The sequence below is a fragment of the Eurosta solidaginis genome, chromosome 1, assembly GCF_040869045.1.
Source record: "Eurosta solidaginis isolate ZX-2024a chromosome 1, ASM4086904v1, whole genome shotgun sequence".
NCBI classification, from domain to species: domain Eukaryota; kingdom Metazoa; phylum Arthropoda; class Insecta; order Diptera; family Tephritidae; genus Eurosta; species Eurosta solidaginis.
The window spans coordinates 176,715,400-176,738,875 of record NC_090319.1 but is presented as its reverse complement, the minus strand read 5'-3'; the positions used below and the strand labels follow the sequence as shown (position 1 = coordinate 176,738,875).

Below are 23,476 nucleotides of genomic sequence, written 5' to 3'. Positions count from 1 at the left end.
AAAATTCAAAATATGAACAAAAAAAAACACGAAAGCAATCCAATCTATTATTTCTTTCTTTGTTTTCTGTTTTCTTTTTTTTTTTTTTTTTTAATTGTTTTCAAAAACTTGTTTCAAAGGAAAAGCACAGAGTTATGAGTCCTGTTTTTCTTCCAGAGAATAAAAAAAGGAAAATGAATTTGAAAAAGACGTTTATGATTACAAAAAAGTGATATGATAAGGGTTAATGAATATACAAATTATATGAATATTATTAAAAAAAAAACTTTTCTTTATCAAAATGACTATATTGTTGTTGGTGTGGTATTGGAGTTGGATCAGATGTTCAGCGGTGTGAGAGCCGATCAAACGTCGCCGGTCCGGCTGTCCTTGTCTAAGTCAACGTTTGCCAATCCCCTATTTGGTTTGATGCACGACATCAGCCTACCCTATCTGAATATCAGTAGCTGGACGCACATCCGTTGTATACAAAAGCATCTTTTCATTGAAATCCTCCCGCTAACCTCACATGTGCAGATTGCGAAAACCTGCAAATGGTAGCTAACCTTGAAAGACTCCATTAGGCCAATCTGGCTGCGTTTTTAAATATATACGGCTCTGTACTGAGATCCCGATTTCCACATATTCGAGAATCTGTAAAAGGTACTCCCAATAGAAGCCACGTATCCCCCCTACCTCATTCACTGGCCACATTCGCCTGAAGTCTAAACTAGTGCAAAGTAGCTCAGCAAATCTTTAACGTCCGAAGAAGGAAATATAAGATCAGGAAAAATTAAAAGAAGACAGAAGAAAAAAATAGAATACTTGATAGGATGAACATTACTAAAAGTAAAGCAAAAAAAGTTAGCAAGAAAATGCAAAGAAATTCAAAAAGAGTACAACTAAAAGAAAGGTAAAACAGATGAATAATGTTAAAATAAAGAAGTAACTGGGCTATTGCGTTGGGCGCCATTTTTGTTATGTAGCTTTGTGTTTAGGAAACCTCCCCCCCCCCCCCCCCCCCCCCATCCGACGAGCTAGCTGGGGCCAGCAAGCATGCTTCCCCGTTCTGTCCCTAAACACAAAGCTACATAACAGTATATTTGCATCAGCCAGTTTGAAATTTATGTAGCCAATTGAAAAAAATAAACAGCAACGAAATTAATAAAATAAAAAGATTAAATATGAGTGAATAGAATTATTTAAGAAAAATGCTGAGCTCCATACCGAATCTAAAATATTAGGATCATATGTTCCATTATCGTAATATTTGGTTTGTTTATATTATTCTACAACACTAATACGAAAAAAAATTTAGAATATTGTATTAGAGTTTAAAAAATTATAAAAATCCCTAAGAACAAAGAGGATATGTCCAATAGTACCCGTAGGGGTACAAAGAGGGCGTACCGAACAGTACCCAAAAGGCTACAAAGAGATAGTGTTGAACATTACAAAAAGGAACTTTTCGACAGTACCCGTAATGGTATAAAGAGGACCAGTCCGACAATACCCGTTCAGACATAAACAGGTACAATTGGTCTCTCCATAGGACATGCTCAAACAAAAGGGATCACCCCAAACCATATGAAGAAATTAGAACTCGATATAGTCGCATATTCCTTTTCGACTCATCCCGGAGTCATCGTAGACTAATCGTATTTTTTGCAGGGATGTAATTTCAGTATTCCTCACTTTTTTCTCGCTCTGTTACTTGCAGCTGGTGACAATATATGTGATTGATGATGCAGCGTATGTTAGCGACATTAGTTTCACTGCTAGCCTGTATCTATGTTTGTTGCATTTGTGACATGTTAACTCGTTCTCACAGGGTATTCTGACTAGACACGCCATCTGGCATCACATACCCTTCAATTAGCTTGGTCAGTGATATCAGATGTAGGAAGTGCAGCTGAGGTAGCTTGCCAGGCTAAGGCACCATCTATTAGGAGTGATACTGTCATATCCAAATGTAGCAAGTCGCACATATCATAGAAATATTCTAGTATTTGCCAAGAGAACGAACTTATTTTATAACTAAGGTTATGGTTTCTGATAGAGATTTTAAGTTTGATCGTTAAACAAAATTTTGGTAACACTACGGACTCATTCAGTCTATGTGAGGTTCTCATAGACGGGCCCGTTCAACCTAACCTAACCTATTAAACATAGAAAATGAGTAATTTAGAAAAAACAAAGTTCACAGACCATGTAGCCGACTATTTCAAAACCTATGACGGTTTATCGTCAGCGATCCACACATTGAAAGCTTGACGTTTTAGCGCATCAAGCCAAACACATAATTTGAAAGTTTCTATTTATAACTTATTTTCTTCTTTTTGTTGTTTTTATTCTTTTGCTACCGTCAGTTATCTCATTAGACAAGGATTTTTGTAGCAGCTGTTATAAGTTTTCCTTTAAGCTATTTTTTTTATTAGAATTCATGGATGCTTTTTCCATAGACTGAAAGTTTTTAATATTATCAGGCGTGTTCTGAATTCCGACTCGGAATGAAAAGTAAAACGACATTGATTTCGACTCGTTTTCTATTTGGTGTTCTCAATTCCGATTGTAAAAAACTGATTCGAAGTCGATTTCGAATCGTTTTCATTCCGACTCGATAACCAGTTTAATCAGCTGTTTTTGTTTATGTGTTTTGGTTTAAATATCATAAAATTTTTTGTGTATTTTTAAGCTCGTTCGATCTAAATGAGTTGAGTGCAAATAAAACGAGTTATTTCACCTTACGGCCCAACGTTTCGCCAACTTTCCTTGGCATCTTCAGGGGCGGATCTATATTTTTAACAATAAAACATACCAAACAACAACAGTTAATGATTTAAAATAATCTCTAGAAGAACATAGTTTCATACACCAATAAATTGAAAACATTCACTTACATTGGTATTTAAACATTGAAGCTAAAATACGAATTTAGACATTGATTGTTGTCATTAAACTAAAAAACTGATTTTACAATTAAAAACGATACCATCTAATGTGGTACACTTGTCATACTAAAGTTAACTAAATAATATTAAAGCTCATAAGCATAATAGGTAGCTAGCCGCGATACCGTCTGTGTCCTCTTTCTTGTTCATCGTTTTATCTCTGTTTTGCAAAATCCGTAAGCTCTCTAATGTGTATCGTGTTTTTTCTTTGGCTTCCTTGTCTATAATTTTCGTGTTTGCAAAATCAATCATATGCTTGTGTGTTGTTGCGTGTTGCGAGAGAGCTGTGTTTTGTTTTTGCTTCCTAATATCAGCTTCATGTTCGGCTATTCGCGTACCCAATGCGCGCTTAGTTGTGCCTATGTAAATTTTATTGCAATTTTCATCGTTGTTTCCTTTGCATTCTATTTTATAAACCACGTTGTTTTGTTGTTCTATGTTGAGTGGAGTTTTTGTTTTTGTGAAGCATCTTGATAACGTGTGGTTAGATCGGTAGGCTATTGTGATATTTTGCTGTTTAATTATGTCTTGTGCTAGATTTTCTGTTAGCCTGGGAATGTGAGTGACAATATGGTATTGCTTTGTTTCTTTATTGGTTGTTGTTGGTGATTGATTTGGGGTCTGTTGCATTTCATGTAATTTGTATTGTATTAGGTCCGATATGAGGTGGGTTGGGTAATTATTTCTTTTCAGCGTCATTCTTATTTTATGTATATCAGCGTCATGAAATTGGCTATGGCTTATTGTCAAAACTTTGTTTATAAAAGTTTTGGTAGTATTAATTTTGTATTTTCGTGGTTGCGCTGATAGGAAATTTATTAGGCGCCCAGAAGCTGATGGTTTGGAGTACCAATCAAATATGAGGCCTTTATGAACTTTATGTATGCGTGCATCTAGGAAAGGAATGCTGTTGTTTTCTTCCATTTCCATAGTGAATTGAAGTCTGCCGTGGTATTGGTTTAGTGTGTTTAGTATTGAATTTGCGTCGTTTCTTTTGATAATGGCAAGTATATCGTCCACATACTTCACCAAGAATTTAATGCTCTTGTGATGTTTTCTGAGCTCCGAGTATGTATTAGTTAGAAGATCGTCCATTATAATGTCTGCGATCGTGGGGGAAAGGGGGTTACCCATAGGCATTCCGAAGGATTGTGAATATACTTTGTTATTGCATATAAAATAATTATTATCTTTTAAGCAAAATTCTAAAATATTTTGAAGTGCGGCGACAAAATTGAAGGCGTCTCGCCGCCTAGCCATTTTGGTTAATTTTATTGCGCAACATAAATTGGGTAGATTAGCAAAGACGTTATCCGTAAATTCGGTGAAGCCACTGCAGTCACTTTTCTTAAAGTTGATAGAGGTATGGCGTTCCGAAATTATAATTTAAGGGCTAGTATCAGACTGAATTTTAATCTACTTTTCTAATATAATTATACCGGGAATTGAATTTGATATCCCCATGCCGATCACTAGTATAATTCTGTAACGTTTTCGTCGACTCGAGAATAACTCTAGTTATCCAATGTACCATTCAAAATTTCTCAAGATAGTGTATAAGCTCAAGTACTAATTGGGAATTTTTAGATTTGTGGAGTCATACCGCGTGAACAAGGATATTTTTAAAATACTCCTCGGCAAAATAGGCAACAAGTTGGCAGAAAGACATCCTCTTATTTCACCAACTACGCAACTAGCGGCTACACTCCGATTTTTAGCTACTGGATCATACCAACTGGCTGTAGCTAAGGATCAGGACATAAACGTTGGCAGAAGTAGTTTTTCGAAGATATTACACTATACAATCCAGGAATTGGAGAACTGTATTTGTGAAGAGAATATTCAATTGAATATGTCTGCTGTGGAGATGGATCGATCCAAGCAATATTTCTACAGGCAATTTAATTTTCCGGGTGTCATTGGTTGTGTAGATGGCACTCACGTGAAAATAATAAAGCCAGCAGTGGACGAGTCCCTCTTTTTCAATAGAAAGGGATATTTCAGCGTTAATGTTATGATAGTATGTTATAAAATATTACAATATTTGGCTAGAAATCATGAAATGTCTTACAGGTTTGCAATAACAATATGGAAATAATAGCAGTAGATGCAAGTCACCCTGGTTCGTGCCATGATTCTTTCATTTGGAATCAAAGTGACGTGAGACAATTCTACATCAATAATCGTACCGAAAATTCTTGGATTTTGGCGGACTCTGGCTATGCCCTGGAAAGTTTTATGTCCTGGAAAGTTTTATGTTGACACCATACAATAAAAAGCATGCTACAGCCCGTAATATGGTTGAGCGTACTATAGGGTTATTGAAAAGTCGGTTTCGTTGCTTGCAAGGAACTCTGCACTATGATCCACAGTTTGTTGCGCAGATTATCAATGTTTGTTCTGCGCTACACAACATTTGCCGCAAACGTAACGTTCCAAGCAACGAAGATGATAGAAATCACGAAATTCCAGAGAGAAATGCTGAAACCGAAGAGGAGCATGAACCAATTGAGCAGGTCATTATAGATGGAGCAGAGGTGAGGAATGAGGTCGCTCGCACTTTCCTTGCGGAAACCTCAATCTCAGAGTCTTAAGTTTTCTCTTCCTATTTTCTCCACCTTCCTCCTCTCACTTTTCATCACACACTCCTTAGTCTTCTGCTTCTGACATTCCTAACTCCTCTTCCTTTTCCTCTGATATTCCCACCCCCCCCCCCCCCCCATAATTTTCCACCACTCTGTAAAAAAATTCTCATATTTATTAGTTTTGGTAAAATAAATTGATTATATTGATAATGGTGATTTATAACTTTTATTCCAATAACTACGTATTATTATTAATGGCTCCTCTTGAAACAAGAACGTCCCTGAAATATATACATGTGTTTTTACAGGTACACTGCTGGTCAAATTAAAGTGTTAAATTGACAATCGTTTTATTCGTGTCTTTAATAATTTGTTCAAATAAAAGAAAAATTTTGCTTGTGATTTGATTCTCCGTTCAATTCAAAGATGCTTTTGATTCGTGATTCGAATCTCTATCCAAACCAAAGTCTGCGTATAGGCAACTTCCTGCAATTTTCTTCAGCTTTGGCTTCAGTAAAATTATGTTTCCTAATTTTCTATTCAAATATATGCAAATATATACCCAATTTCATAATTATAAGGTCACTCATATTAAAATGTTCTTATTTTGTTTATCATTTCGTTTAAATTTTAATTTTTGTATAAATTAATTCCAAGTTAGGAGCCTTGCAAATATACGCCTTAAATAAAAAATTTTAAATAAGTTGAAAAAAGTTTTGAAAAACGTTGACATTTTTTTGAAATACTTCAAATCAAAAAACCGAAACTCCATCAAATTCTAGATTCTAGGGATATAACTCCTAAGTCTGCGAAAATTTATTTTAATTTTTAGAAATTTTTTTCTTTAAAAGAATATTTAAAAAGTTTAGGACGCAGATTTGAACGGCTCCTAACTGGCAATTAATTTAATTGGAACATGTCTACGTGAGTGACCTTATGATTATGAAATGGGGTATATGTATATTACACAAACAGTAAATTAAAAGTTAACACTTTATGCAAAATTTGCAAAAACTTTACAAAATTTTTTTTTATAGACTCAAGATTAGTACTACAAACGTAAAAGTTTTTCCGAAAATTATTTCAATTTTTGTGTAATTTGTAAACTAATATTTACAAATTTTTTAACACTCGCTAACATATACATTTATAAAAAAATTATTAAAATAATTTTACTGAAGCCAAAGTAGGCGAAAATTGCTAAAAAAAAAATTCCTGTAATCCATTGACTTCTACAAAATTAATAGTAATAATAAGAATTAATAAATTTTCTGGTTCTTAAATTATTTATGAGGCCTTAACCAAAATTTTGCGGGTGCTGCTTATAAACAACTTGGGAAATAAGGGACACCCTAATGTACATATAGAGATCGATATTCACAGCATTGGTTTAGCATTGCAATTACAAAAATTTTCGTAAAGTTTCCAACTTCAGCATCTCTATTTCCTCCAATATTTCGTTATGTCTTTTTCTCTCCTTTTCCTCCTGCTCTTTAATCTCCAATTCTTTTTTCTTGAATGTTAGCAGTTCATCGAATGCACGGGCAATCCGATCAAATGCAGCATTTTGCTCCATGCACATTTTCTCAAAAGTGTCAATAGATCGCCGACGTGCACGCGATGTATTTCGTGGCTCAATTGTAGCAGCTCTATTTGTGGTTGACTCTGCAATGCTGTCGCTGCTTTCATCAGCAGTCTTTTCAGCGCCGTCACCTGGGACTTCCCGGTTGCTGCTTGTAGTTGGAGCTTGTGAGGGTCCATAGCGTCTGACGCCATCCATACCATTCACGGATTTATATAGGCTACAGAGCACCGCAATCGCTTCTTCAGTCGGTGAAATAGGCTGCTGGGAATATGGTCCACCACCAGTTGAATTCACTTCGCGCCGGTTATCTGACAACTTTTTCTTTATAGTGGACTTCCAATCGACCCAAGACTGTAAAAAGAGTTGAAATAAAACCAAAAGAAAACAAAGAGTAACTGTGAAGGTCCACACCAGAAAAGCACAATTCACTTATTTATAATTTTAAGTAAATTGAAAAAAGTTTTTTTGAATGAACTGAGCATAGAAGTAGCAGCGGGCGCCAGGGAAAGGGATGGGCATTTAAAAGTCAATTTTAAACATTTTTGGAATCGTGTATTTTTGGTGTGGACCTCCACAATTCTTTACTACAATAAGCGAATTGCAATCGAGATTTGGATTATTCTCTGCGACAGTACTCAACTGCTAAAACACGTTCAAAAATGCCGGGGGAGTTATACAAAAAATACGCGGTTTGACCTTATCAATAATCCGAAGGCGATTTTTTATTTCTGTCGAGATATTTGTAATCAAAGTTCAACACTCCGTAATTTTTATTGGTTGTTGTAGTCACACATTTAGAGTGTTCCGAAAAGTGCAGAAAGCTGGGTAATAGTGCAGTTTACGGTACCCACCGAAATTTTGGCCAAAAGTGCCAAGTGAGGTATCAGAAGACGCGTATTCACGTCTACATCAAGAATCCGAAAGCGGAAGTTAACTTTTTTTACCCGTTCAAAAGATATTAACGAAAAACCGAAAAAAGACCCCAGGTCCCGCCGAAACCGGGGGTGGGATCCATAGTATTTTTGCGCAGAACACCTTTCTGCGTTGGCGGCCTTCGGCCGCGCTTATAAAAAATAACCCTGGGCTACGCCATGTCAAGTCCGGGTGTGTGGTATAACCGTGGCTACCGCCACGGTGATGCACAATTTTTTTTGTGGATATAACCACAACAATAACCACATTAAAATCGCCAACTTCAACTGCAAATATCTCCCTACAGAGATAAAATTTTTCTTTTCCGCCTTCGGATTATTGTTCTCGAGATTAATACGCGTCTTTTGACACCTCACTTGATATTTTGGCCCAACTTTAGGGTGGGTACTGTAAACTGCACTACTACCGAAAGCTGTTCTGCAAAGTAATACTGAATATCGCGTAGCCGGTGATGGATCGGTTAAGGGTTATTTTTTTTTAAATCGTGGCCGAATGCAGCCAACTCAGAAAGGTGCCAATAAATGTTCACAGAAACAAAAAAATGTACTTCCAATTATTGATACTGTCAAAACGCGTCTTTCCATCCCTTTTCCCAAATTTTTTGCTGAGTCTTAGCCGTTGGGAGCTAAAGTAAAGAATAACCAAACAAACTTCCTTACCTTTTTCCAACCAGCCAAATCTTTGCACGGAGGACCAACAGCATTCAGGGACTTTGTTAGTTCACCCCATTTTGCTTCTACATCCACCCTGTCCCCTTTAGTGAAACCTTTAGCAATGGCTTCGTTGCCTTGCATAAAGGATAAGAAGATTTCTTCCTGCTTTGGGTTTCGCTTCTTTCCCCTGAAATATATGAACATACATATATATATCCATATTTGGAACAAATTAAAGCAAAGTAAAACTGCCAAATGAATACTTACATTACAAAATCTCTTGTTTTTCCCAATTATTTGTAAGATATTTATTTGTATCACACTTCGTATGATACACAATGCAAGAGATATCAGCTGATCGAAGTAAATAAGGGTTGCCATTAGTCGTACTTTTTATAGTGACAAATTCATTGGACGAAAATATTTTCGAAAATTGTATTACTTTGATGTATTTTAGCAATTACTTTATAATAATTATAAATAATAACAATTATTATTATAATTCCTCATATAATGCCAATAGAATAACAAACATAGGACCAAAAATAAAAGTGCTTAGATTTTATGTTCTTCGAATATGGCACTCGAATATTTTTCCTCTACACATGGCAATAATGAGTTTTTCGAATAATACTGCGCATGCGCTGGATCGGAATTCAAAACAGGTCGAGTTCATTTCGATCAGCATCGATTTCTTTGCCTAATAGATTTCTTGATAGAAGTTTTTAAAGAAAGATTTATTATGCATATTTAACTCAAATTTAAACAAAAAACTACACATAACTCTTCCAAATAAAACGAAGAATTAAAAAAAAATTATTTGAAAGACAAATATCGCAACATTTGTGTTTAATCTGCCAATTAATTTTCATTCCGACTGCTCAGAGGCAATACTTTTCAAAACGATAATTTTTGGTCGGAATCGAAATTGAGAACACCAATCCATTTCGATTCCGAATAAATTGATCGGAATCGGAATCCAGAACAGGCCTGTATATTTGGTTTTATTTGAGTAAATAATTATTATTATTATAAAATGTATATTTTTCAATTTTTTATCTCTAATATTATATATTCTAGATAACTTATTTTCTATAAAAAATAATTTAATATATATTTTTACAAAAATAACAAACCCTGTCTTGAAGATGACAAATTTACAATATATATGCTCTAATTATCCTCTTTTGCTGGCTCGAGGTCCGTGTTTTATAAATTAAACACAATTGTTTCTTTTTTCAAAAAACCGATATATTTTGATTGCTCTACGGAAAAGTTCTTCAAGGTTACAGAGCTAATAAAAACATAATACTCTTATGACAATATCAAGGATTTCCCTAATACGTTGAAACGGTTCATATAAAGCAGGGATGCACCTTAACGTTAAGCTAATCGTTTATCAAAAAATTTCCACCGTTTCCGTTGAAACACTTCGAAATATTATCGATAAAGAAATTATCAAGATAAATTGTATCTCGTTTTTAACCGAAACGAAAAGCTTTCGTTAACGTTAAAAACGTTAACAAAAACGTGATACTTTATGTTTGAATTGTGCTGGCAATGCTATAGCCATGGTGAAGCCGTAAGGTGGCAACAACGAGCGCACATACACACACAAACTCTATGTAATTTGTTTGTGTAATTCGTTTGTGGTAATGTCAAAAATACTCTGAGAAATGTTTGTACTGTCAAAATTCATGAGAAAAGTTGCAATCAGCTTGGCTTTCACCTTTAATGACTCCGCCATCAATCAGCTTTGCCAGCATAGTTTGAAATTAATAATCAACATAAACGATTTGATTTCGTTTTGATATGGCAGAAAACGAAACGAAATCATTTCGTTAATTTGACAATCTTAACGTTAATAAACGAAACGAAATGACTTCGTTTCGTTTATTAACGTTGATTATCGTAACGAAATGATATCGTTTCGTTGGTTAAGCATGCCTGATATAAAGTATCTATTTTAAGGCCGCTCAATTTAAGGGCCTCAAAAGCCGGCTCAATTATCCGTAATCCCATCAAAGTTATAATGCCCATGTGTACAAATACACGCCGGGTATATTTAATAGTTACAGTCTTCCGGCTGCATCGATACGCGGCTTAATAACTAGTTATAAATATACAATACTTTTGTTGTTCCTTCTAAGGTTGCTGACGAGGAGTCCTTTAAGTTGGATATGTCAAAAAAATCAGCTGACTTCCTGGCACCGTACTTGGTGCCTTACAAAAATACATTACCGACATATAAAGAGTCATGTGCAGCGGTCAACTCATGTTTAATGGATATTAAAATACGATCTCAAAGACTTTTGAATGATCTTCAACGCCAGTATGAAGATGTAAGTAAAATTTATAAATATAAAACTCGATTTTGCTTGCATTTTATTCTTACTTATTGCAGCTTACCACAGAATCCAAATCACTTAACAGATTCTTAGAGAAATTTGAGGGTCAGTTTTACAACTTCAGTTATGAGAAACTTGTAGAGCGAGATAATTTTATCTCTTTGCGTAAACGAATGGTACAGCAACGTCTAACTTCAACTTATGAAGAATCGAAAAAAAAAAATGATTTTGTTAAGAGTTCATTGCTGAAAGACGTGCGCCTTAACTTCTCCTAACCACCTTCTGAAGATTTTGCATGGATATCGGTAAACGTCTGTCGAAAAATATATGAGTCATTTTATCTCAGAGGTGCCCAGAAGAGCTCCGCAGGGCATCGGAAATATACTCAGCCTTAACTCATAAATTGTGTGAGCTCACAGTTTGACACTCAACGGAGGAGGTACTGTTCGCTTAAGGGCCAATTATACTTCCATAACATAGCAGGGCACAGCAACATTGCTCTCTCAACCAATATCTGTGCAATGGAATGCGCGTGTACATTACATTGCAATGAAGCCTGTTGAATTTTGATTTCTTTGTAAGCGATATGCGCGCGACTCCCTTTCTCATCTTAAGCTTGAAACACAATGCCCTGCTTCCGCGAAATAAACGCGACGAACTTCGCCTTGCCAAATATATTGTAACGAATTTAGTGCAATTCAACTTATTTGCAACCTTCTGCTTATGTTCGTATCGCTAAACTGTTGAATAAAATACTCCAATATTCTGTATTACAAAATGGTCTTTATTATACTATTTTAAGAGTACTTCGCAATTAAACTTCACTTCGCAACTAATAGCGTGCTGAAATCAAACTGATTGTTCATGCCTCAGCTGGTGCTGCTTTTATACTCTTCGTTTTCCTCCTTCGCATACTTCTAGGCGTTTCTCCTTTTAAAATTTCACTACTTAGATACCAGCTATAAAATTACCAGCTATAAATTACAGATGCACGTTTATAGCTTATACAAAGCCATATGATTGTGTACATGTGAGTAATAATGATTGCATACATTTGTAAGTATCTCAGATATATGCATGTGTTTGTGCATATCTCTCCGCTTCTTGTATGTACATATGTGTAGACATAATAATTGATTTGTTTATGTAGACACAAGTGACTGCTTAGTATCGGCTTAGAGATGATAGTATGCCTTAGTGTTGCTAATATTCGTCACAATATAATCTCCGTAATTACATGAAGGTGAACACAATGAAAAGGAGGAGTGAAATTTACGCGACGGCATATTGCGACGATAGATTTATTTCCACTGGGCGATGACGACAAACATCCCAACGGTCTCTGCTGTTAAATTTTTTTAAGTATAAAAAAGAAAGCATATTATCCAAACAAAATTTTTTTTCTTAATTTTACTTCCAAAACACGTTCAAAAAATTAGGAGGGATATCAAAAGACGTATATCATGGGCTTTGCACATGATCTTAGAAATTTTGCAGCCCAGCGCTTTTGTCCCCGCCTTTCCTGCTTGATGGATCATATGCAACTCCTGTCTCCTTTTGATTTCTCCCAAACGGATTGGGACGTCTATCGTCGACTCAGCGAGTTGCACCCTCCTTTGCTAACTCATCGGCCTTTTCATTACCTTCTATCCCTTTATGACCAGGAACCCAGTAAAGATATATGGCCCCGCCTGATCGAAGTTTTTCCAATGCTTCTTTGCATTGCAAAACACTTCTTGATGAAGTACTGCGAGGTTATTGCCTTTTTCGCAGCCTGACTATCAATATATAAATTGACGCGACTGCATCTTAAGCACGCTTCCTCCAGAATTGCTGCTGCTTTCTTCGCTGCGATAATTTCTAACTTAAAAACGCTGCAGTAATATAGCGGCCTGTAGGATCTACTTATTTCTGGGTCAACACAGAAAACAGCAGACCCAACCCCTTCCTTTAATTGGGAACCATCCGTATACACGTTTATAGTATGTACTGCCCTTTCTGCACCACAGCACCTACCCTCCGGCACAATTGTGGTTCCAACATCTCTTTCTTTAAGGCCTGCACTCAACCTGCCTCGAGGATTTAAGCTTTGTTGCCGTTGCTAACGCGATGTTCTTGGCCGTTAGGTCTGCAGGCGGGGTGTGTAGAATTGCACACAATGCTGCAGTCGGGGTAGTTTTTAAGGCTCCCGTGATGCTCATCCTTGAAAATCTGCATACCCTCTCAAGTTTTTTTGGTATACGTATCCTTTTGTGTGGCTGTCCACCAAACAAGAACCCCATAGTAAAGTATGGGTTTGACAACTGCTGTTAATACGCAATGAGAGAGTTTGCGCGATTGGCCACAAGTGCATCCTAGCCTCCTCTTGCGTGCATAGAGTGCCGCGGAGGCTTTCTTCCCTCACTCTTCCACATGAGTTTCCGAAACAACTTACTATCTAGTATAACTCCTAGATACTTTGTGCTATATTTTCTTTACAGGGTTACCCCTCCAAACTTAGGCTTATTCCAATTAGGTACCTTGTACTTCCTGGTAAATAACACTAAATCGGGTTTTCAGCGTTGGCGCTCAAAACGAACCCAGATGCCCAGGCATGTACATACCGATGTGCCTGATCCATCAGAGAGCTGACTGCTGTTAGGCACCTACCGCTTATGATGACAGAAACTTCATCTGCATATGCCGCAAGTTTTACTGGTCCTCCGTCGAACCGCCTAAGCAAATGGTTTATAGCCAGCGTCCACAGCATTGGTGATAAAACCCCACCCTGTGGCGTGCCTCTGTTTACAGATTTTGTTGCCTCGCACAGACCCCATTGCGAAGTGATCATTCTACAGCTTAACATGGTGCCGATCCAATTTGCTAAATCTGGATGAGCTTCAATCGAGTTGAGGCTGTCATTGATTTCTCTTTTCGAGACATTGTTGAAAGCTCTGGCAATGTCCAGAAAAGCACCTAGGGCATATTCCTGGTGTTCCAGGGCCTTCTCTATATTCACAACCACCATATGCAATGCAATATCGACTGACTTGCCTTTGGTGTAAGCATGCTGTGCTGAAGAGAATAACTCCTCGTTCAATTTTGATTTTAAATACACATCTATTAATCTCTCTGGGGTTTTCAGTAGAAAATATGTCAAAATAAAAGCCCTGTAGTCTTTCGGGTGCAGATGACTGGCTTTTCCGAAAGCGGGAAAAAGACTATTCGAGCCGTTCCCCAAGATTACGGGACGTGGTTCAATTTTATCCAAACCTCAAAGATTATTCTTAGCCCTTCTATAATCGTTCCGCCAGTCATCTGCAGCATAGCAGTGAATATCCCATCTGGGCCCGGCGATTTGCACATTGCAAACGTTTTTATTGCCCCTTCAATTTTGGTATTTGTCACCAATTCTGGTACCTCTCTCTCCGTATTAAGACTCTAGACGTGGATACATAACTCTTCCGCATCATCTCCTGAGGAGAAGTGTGTGTTAAGTAGTGCCTCAAGGGCCTCTTCACTAATGTGTGAACATTCTCCGTTGTCCTTTTTATCAGTCCCTAGACTGCATCTCCTTTATATAGGACTTTCCTCAGTCTCACAGTTTCGCTGGAGCATTCTATGTGGGCACAGAAATTATTCCATTAAACTCGCTTTGACCTGTTGAATTCACGTTTATAGATTCTCAACAGATCTCTGCATTCGTCCCAGCACTCCTCGCTTTCCGTAACGTTTGCCAGTTTTAAAATCTTTTTTACCTGCCTCTAAGAAGAATCAGCTCTTTACTCCACCATGGTGGCTTGCTTTACCTTTAAATCGTCTCAGAGGACAAGCTCTGTTGTACGCATTTGTCAGCGCCTTTGATAAGAAGTTGTTGCACTCCTCCAACTCATCTACGGTGGCAACCTCGGTCCTGAACGGGACTCACCTCTACCATTAATATCGTCCCCTCCCCATACACTGTGATTCGCATTCGCATCCGCATCTATGACAAGCCGTCCTCTGCACCCTTCTTGATCCACCAGCCTTTTGAACCCCTCTGGTGGGGCTTGCACTTCATGGGCCATATATTAAGATGCCAGGATAAGGGAAGGTTCTTTCTTTCCCTCTATTGCGACTACCGCTAAGTCTTCTGTGCTGAAGTTAGATAGCATGCACGATTATCGTTGTTTCATTAGAATAACTGCAGCTCTAACCCTGCTCTCCGTCCTTGCGTACTAAACGCTGAATCTGCGAGCGCTGAGTCCAGAAACCTTTCCTCTAGATGAGCGCCATGGCTCCTGTATCAGCGACACATCAAACGAACCCGCCTCAATAGTCAGGAGGAGCTGGCTCGATGCCTCGATATATTGGAGGTTTATCTGTAAGACTCGCAGCATCATTGAGGTCTTTGTCCACTTCCAATAGCTCTGCCTCTACGCTTATATCCTAACTTTCCCTGCTACTTCCTCGTGGTTCTTTATCACCTCTGCTTCTTCTCGCATGTTTTGGTTTTTCTTAAAGTTCACATCACCTTCATCCGCCATCTCATTACCTGGTATGCCCTTATGTCCCGGCACCCATACCAGATGCAGAGTTAACTGTTCACCCATCACGTTAAGTGATCTGCGACAGCCTACTACAATTTCAAAATTTGTTGTGACAGAATCAAGGGCTTTCAGTGCTGCTGGACTGTCTGAGAAAATATAAATGTGCTTCTGAGAGACTGCCGTCTGCCTAAGGCGGTCCACAGCGTCTTGCATGGCCGCAAGCTCGGCCTGAAATACGCTACAGTGATTGGGAAGGTGAAACGATCTTTGTATGTCCAATCGTTCCGAATAGACACCCCCTCCGATCCTATTATCCAGTTTAGATCCATCTGTGTAGATCTGAATGCTGTCAGTGGGCCAATCTGTGTCATTCACCCACTGTTCCCTCCAAGGGATTAATAACTCGTATCCCTTGTTAAAGTTGGTATATGGTTTGCAGAAATCTGTCCACCCTGTTATGCAGAATCTGTCTATAATTTCAATACGGTTGCAGTGAGACCATGTGGTCAGCTGCCTCAGTCTAATAGCTGCACATGCTGCATATTTTATGCCTACTATATCTATGGGTGTAGGTTCAGTATTACATTCATAGCCTCCATTGGCGTTGTGCGTAGCTCCGCTTATGCATAGTAGTGCAGATCTTTGCAACTTTTGAAGAGCAAGAACCGTCGTGGATTTATTCAGGGTGGGCCACCATAACGCCAGCCCGTATAGCAATATTGGCCTGACTATAGCGGTGTATATCCGATGCACTATCATAGAGGACATACCCCATTTGCTTCCAATTGCCCGTTTACAGGTGTAAAGGACAACCGTGGCCTTACGGATACGTTCCGTGGTGTTTTGTGTCCAGTTCAGTTTCTTATCAAGTGTGAGCCCCAGACTCACTTAACTTAAGCACTGTGTTTGCCAGCGCCGGAGTTGAGAGAGGTGGTATCTTATACTACCTCGTAAAGGGCATCAGTTCCGTTTTATTTGGGTTCAAGCCCAGGTCATTATAAGCGGCCCATGCGTTTGTGGAAACTTCCCACTTATCAACAAGGCAAGGTCGTCAGCATATGCTATAACTTTACAGCCCCTCTCCTCCTATATGTCCCTTAGCAGTTTATTCACCGCCAAGACCCACAGCAGAGGGGGATAGGAATCCACCTTGGGGAGTTCCCCTACTGACGAACCTGATCACCGATACACCTGCAAGGTCTGCCTGTACTTGCATAGCAGTAATTGGTGCACAAGCTCCGACAGCTGAGATTCGATGCCCAGATCAATCAGCAATGAAGACGTAAAACGCGTCTCAATTCAGAATTTAAATGTTATGGGTGTTATTGAAGACGGAATGGATCAGTTCTTCCCATTTTCATTTAATTTGTCTAGAATACTTTTAATGCCATAAGTCGAACACAAATTTACCAATCCTTCTAAGTAAGGGCATAGCTTCTATGACGATAACTGTTTTCTATGAAAATGGGCGAAATGGGTTGAAGCCACACCCAGTTTTTATACACAGTCGACGTCTGTCCTTCCGCTCGGCCGTTCACACGATAACTTGAGCAAAAATCGATATATCTTTACTAAACTTAGTTCACGTACTTATTTGAACTCACTTTATCTTGGTATTAAAAATGGGCGAAATCCGAAGATGACCACGCCCACTTTTTCGATATCGAAAATTTCCAAAAATGAAAAAAAATTCCATAATTGGATTGGTTTTTTGACGCAAAATATAACTTAAGAAAAAACTTTGTAAAATGGGTGTGATACCTACCATATTAAATAGAAGAAACTGAAGAAGTTCTGCATGGCGAAATCGAAAGCCCTTGGAATTATGGCAGGAATACTGTTCGTGGTATTATATATTATATATAAATAAATTAGCGGTATCCGACAGATGATGTTCTGGGTCACCCTGGTCCACATTTTGGTCGATATCTCGAAAACGCCTTCACGTATTCAACTAAGGGCCACTCCCTTTTAAACCCCTCATTAAAACCTTTAATTTGATACCCATGTCGTACAAACACACTCTAGAGTCACCCCTGGACCACCTTTATGGCGATATCTCGAAAAGGCGTCCACCTATAGAACTAAGGTCCACTCCCTTTTAAAATACACTTTAATACCTTTCATGTCATACAAACACATTCCAGGGTTACTTTAGGTTCATTTTTCTACATGGTGATTTTCCCTTATTTGACAAAGGGTGCAGCAAAATCGTTCCAAAAAATGTCAACCCTTGGTCTACAATTTGGTAGATATTTCCCAACCGTATGTGAAAGGGAATTAAAAACCACTTATAAACCATCTACGAGACCCTACAAAACCAACGCAGCTAAGTTCTCAGTTAGTATGTAATGTTCGGTTCACCCGAACTTAGCCTTCCTTAATTGTTTTAATTAAAGGGTTTAAATATTAATGTTCGGCCTCCGGATTAAAATTCCTGAGAACCAAATGTGTCTTTGAAAAGGTTTAATTGTTTTCATCTTTATTTCTGTAAATGGCCACTCTGAATAAAAATTTCGCCGGGCATTGTGTTTTGAGTAGACGAAATATTTGCGCGTAATATGAGAAATGTCAGCGCCCGATGTGGCGTATATCGTCGTCGCTCGGCATTGTGTTTACAGCTTAATGCCGCGAATTCTTTGCAAACATTTTCTTTCACTATTTCCTTGTACACATATACCACTACAAAAATTATGCTTTTGTATTCAAATCGCTGCTGGCGTTGTGCACCTCTGATAAAATTTGTCATATAAATAAACTCATAAAAAAAGACTAAAATAAATTTTCATTGTATCTTTTTTTCAGATCCGGATACACAACTGTATATCGTCTATGCATGAACTGATTCAAAACGGAAAATCGATAGAATAAGCTTTTCTTTGAATGTTTCAATCTTATGAGAATGCGATGTAAATAAAAACACCCCGACCTTCAATATGTATGGGCCTTATAAGAAAAGCTAAATAAATTTATATACTCACTAACCTAACCTAGGTTGAACTACCCAGTCAAGAAGATTGAATTTGTCCTTGAAGCTGGAGCCTTGACCAGGCGAACGCAGAACACGAATACAGAACCTGCCAAACCTTTTTCCTGCAGCTCGAGCGTCCTTACTTACTTACTTACTTAATTGGCGCTTAACCGTCTAAACGGTTATGGCCGTCCAACAAGGCGCGCCAGTCGCTCCTTCGCTCCGCCAACCGGCGCCAATTGGTCACACCAAGGGAGTTTACATCATTTTCCACCTGGTGCTTCCAACGGAGTGGGGCCGCCCTCTACCTCTGCTTCCATAGGCGGGTTCCGATAGAAACACTTTCTTGGCCGGATATCAAAAGACGTATATCATGGGCTTTGCACATGATCTTAGAAATTTTGCAGCCCCGCGCTTTTGTCCCCGCCTTTCCTGCTTGATGGATCATATGCAACTCCTGTCTCCTTTTGATTTCTCCCAAACGGATTGGGACGTCTATCGTCGACTCAGCGAGTTGCACCCTCCTTTGCTAACTCATCGGCCTTTTCATTACCTTCTATCCCTTTATGACCAGGAACCCAGTAAAGATATATGGCCCCGCCTGATCGAAGTTTTTCCAATGCTTCTTTGCATTGCAAAACACTTCTTGATGAAGTACTGCGAGGTTATTGCCTTAATCGCAGCCTGACTATCAATATATAAATTGACGCGACTGCATTTTAATCGAGCTTCCTCCAGAATTGCTGGTGCTTTCTTCACTGCGATAATTTCTAACTGAAAAACGCTGCATTAATATGGCGGCCTGTAGGATCTACTTATTTCTGGGTCAACACAGAAAACAGCAGACCCAACCCCTTCCTTTAATTGGGAACCATCCGTATACACGTTTATAGTATGTACTGCCATTTCTGCACCTCAGCACCTACCATCCGGCATAATTGTGGTTCCAACATCTCTTTCTTTAAGGCCTGCACTCAACCTGCCCCGAGGATTTAAGCTTTGTTGCCATTGCTAACGCGATGTTCTTGGCCGTTAGGTCTCCAGGCGGGGTGTGTAGAATTGCACACAATGCTGCTGTCGGGGTAGTTTTTAAGGCTCCCGCCATCCTTGAAAATCTGCATACCCTCTCAAGATTTTTGGTATACGTACTTTTTTGTGTGGCTGTCCACCAAACAAGAGCCCCATAGTAAAGTATGGGTTTGACAACTGCTGTTAATACACAATGAGAGAGTTTGAGCAATTGGCCACAAGTGCATCCTAGCATCCTCTTGCGTGCATAGAGTGCCGCGGAGGCTTTCTTCCCTCACTCTTCCACATGAGTTTCCGAAACAACTTACTATCTTGTATAACTCCTAGATACTTTGTGCTATATTTTTTTTACAGGGTTACCCCTCCAAGCTTAGGCTTATTCCAATTAGGTACCTTGTACTTCCTGGTAAATAACACTAAATCGGGTTTTCAGCGCTGGCGCTCAAAACGAACCCAGATGCCCAGGCATGTACATACCGATGTGCCTGATCCATCAGAGAGCTGACTGCTGTTAGGCATCTACCGCTTATGATGACAGAAACTTCATCTGCATATGCCGCAAGTTTGACTGGTCCTCCGTCGAACCGCCTAAGCAATTGGTTTATAACCAGCGTCCACAGCATTGGTGATAAAACCCCACCCTGTGGCGTGCCTCTGTTTACAGATTTCGTTGCCTCGCACAGACCCCATTGCGAAATGATCATTCTGCAGCTTAACATGGTGCTGGTCCAATTTGCTAAATCTGGATGAGCTTCAATCGAGTTGAAGTTGTCATTGACTTCTCTTTTCGAGACATTGTTGAAAGCTTCGGCAATGTCCAGAAAAACACCTAGGGCATATTCCTGGTGTTCCAGGGCCTTCTCTATATTCACAACCACCATATGCAATGCAGTACCGACTGACTTGCCTTTGGTGTAAGCATGTTGTGCTGAAGAGAATAACTCCTCGTTCAATTTTGATTTTAAATACACATCTATTAATCTCTCTGGGGTTTTGAGTAGAAAAGATGTCAAACTAAAAGGCCTTTAGTCTTTCGGGTGCAGATGACTGGCTTTTCCGAAAGCGGGAAAAAGACTATTCGAGGCCTTCTCCAAGATTGCGGGACGTGGTTCAGTTTTATCCAAACCTCAAAGATTATTCTTAGCCCTTCTATAATCGTTCCGCCGGCCATCTGCAGCATAGCAGGGAATATCCCATCTGGGCCCGGCGATTTGCACATAGCAAATGTTTTTACTGCCCTTTCAATTTTGGTATTTGTCACCAATTCTGGTACCTCTCTCTCCGTATTAAGACACTAGACGTGGATACATAACTCTTCCGCATCATCTCCTGAGGAGAAATGTGTGTTAAGTAGTGCCTCAAGGGCCTCTTCACTAATGTGTGAACATTCTCCGACGTCCTTTTTATCAGTCCCTAGACTGCATCTCCTTTATATAGGACTTTCCTCAGTCTCACCGTTTCGCTGGAGCATTCTATGGGGGCACAGAAATTCTTCTATTAAACTCGCTTTGACCTGTTGAATTCACGTTTATAGATTCTCAACAGATCTCTGCATTCGTCCCAGCACTCCTCGCTTTCCGTAACGTTTGCCAGTTTTAAAATCTTTTTTACCTGCCTCTAAGAAGAATCAGCTCTTTACTCCACCATGGTGGCTTGCTTTACCTTTAAATCGTCTCAGAGGACAAGCAAGCTCTGTTGTACGCATTTGTCAGCGCCTTTGATGAGAAGTTGTTGCACTCCTCCAACTCATCTACGGTGGCAACCTCGGTCCTGAACGGGACTCAACTCTACCATTAATATCGTCCCCTCCCCATACACTGTGATTCGCATTCGCATCCGCATCTATGACAAGCCGTCCTCTGCACCCTTCTTGATCCACCAGACTTTTGAACCCCTCTGGTGGGGCTTCCACGTCATGGGCCATATATTAAGATGCCAGGATAAGGGAAAGTTCTTTCTTTTCCACTATTGCGACTACCGATAAGTCTTCTGTGCTGAAGTTAGATAGCATGCACGATTATCGTTGTTTCATTAGAATAACTGCAGCTCTAACCCTGCTCTCCGTCTTTGCGTAATAAACGCTGAATCTGCGAGCGCTGAGTCCAGAAACCTTTCCTCTAGATGAGCGCCATGGCTCCTGTAACAGCGACACATCAAACGAACCCACCTCAAGAGTCAAGAGGAGCTGGCTCGATGCCTCGATGTATTGGAGATTTATCTGTAAGACTCGCAGCATCATAGAGCTCTTTGTCCACTTCCAGTAGCTCCGCCTCTACGCTTATATCCTAACTTTCCCTGCTACTTCCTCGTGGTTCTTTTCCACCTCTGCTTCTTTTCGCATGTTTTGATTTTCCTTAAAGCTCACATCACCATCATCCGCCATTTCATTACCTGGTATGCCCGTATATCCCGTCACCCATACCAGATGCAGAGTAAACTGTTCACCCATCACTTTAAGTGATATGCGACAGCCTACTACAATTTCAGAATTTGTTGTGACAGAATCAAGGGCTTTCAGTGCTGCTGGACTGTCTGAGAAAATATAAATGTGCTTCTGAGATACTGCCGTTTGCCTAAGGCGGTCCACAGCGTCTTGCATGGCCGCAAGCTCGGCCTGAAATACGCTACAGTGATTGGGAAGGTGAAACGATCTTTGTATGTCCAATCGTTCCGAATAGACACCCCCTCCGATCCTATTATCCAGTTTAGATCCATCTGTGTAGATCTGAATGCTGTCAGTGGGCCAATCTGTGTCATTCACCCACTGTTCCCTCCAAGGGATTAATAACTCGTATCCCTTGTTAAAGTTGGTATATGGTTTGCAGAAATCTGTCCATCCTGTTATGCAGAATCTGTCTATAATTTCAATATGGTTGCAGTGAGACCATGTGGTCAGCTGCCTCAGTCTAATAGCTGCACATGCTGCATATTTTATGCCTACTATATCTATGGGTGTAGGTTCCGTATTACATTCATAACCTCCATTGGCGTTGTGCGTATAGCTCCGCTTATGCATAGTAGTGCAGATCTTTGCACCTTTTGAAGAGCAAGAACCGTCGTGGATTTATTCAGGGTGTGCCACCATAACGCCAGCCCGTATAGCAATATTGGCCTGACTATAGCCGTGTATATCCAATGCACTATCATAGGGGACATACCCCATTTGCGTCCAATTGCTCGTTTACAGGTGTAAAAGACAACCGTGGCCTTACAGATACGTTCCGTGGTGTTTTGTGTCCAGTTCAGTTTCTTATCAAGTGTGAGCCCTAGACTCACTTAACTTAAGCACTGTGTTTGCCAGCGCCGGAGTTGAGAGAGGTGGTGTCTTATACTACATCGTAAAGAGCATCAGTTCCGTTTTATTTGGGTTCAAGCCCAGGTCATTATAAGCGGCCCATACGTTTGTGGAAACTTCCCACTTATCAACAAGGCAAGGTCGTCAGCATATGCTATAACTTTACAGCCGCTCTCCTCCTATATGTCCCTTAGCAGTTTATTCACCGCCAAGACCCACAGCAGAGGGGGGATAGGACTCCACCTTGGGGAGTTCCCCTACTGACGAACCTGATCACCGATACACCTGCAAGGTCTGCCTGTACTTGCATAGCAGTAATTGGTGCACAAGCTCCGACAGCTGAGATTCGATGCCCAGATCAATCAGTAATGTAGACGTAAAACGCGTCTCAATTCAAAATTTAAATGTTATGGATGTTATTGAAGACGGAATGGATCAGTTCTTCTGAGACAAACAATTTTTTTCTTCGCTTTAAAATCAATACAGCATTTTTGAAAAATGATCCAAGTTTATGGCCTGCGGATAGTAATTTTAAAACTACTCTTCAAATTGTTAATGGCATTCAAGTGGTAAACGATACAGCTGAACGAGTGGTGAAATTGATGCAAGACTACAACCCAGTGCTCAAAAAAGACGAGG

At 39.5% G+C, this 23,476-nt stretch overlaps 1 protein-coding gene across 1 annotated transcript in view; it reads left to right on the top strand.

The window, feature by feature from the left end:
- Positions 1-18,399, top strand: part of lobo (lost boys) — a 1,557,146-nt gene extending 1,538,747 nt beyond the window's left edge. Inside the window, exons 7-9 of the mRNA XM_067763814.1 lie at positions 10,837-11,028; positions 11,091-11,339; positions 18,348-18,399. Coding sequence (XP_067619915.1) covers positions 10,837-11,028; positions 11,091-11,309 — 411 coding nt within the window. The 3' untranslated portion in view covers positions 11,310-11,339; positions 18,348-18,399. The remainder of the gene's footprint in view (positions 1-10,836; positions 11,029-11,090; positions 11,340-18,347) is intronic.
- Positions 18,400-23,476: the final 5,077 nt, after the last annotated feature.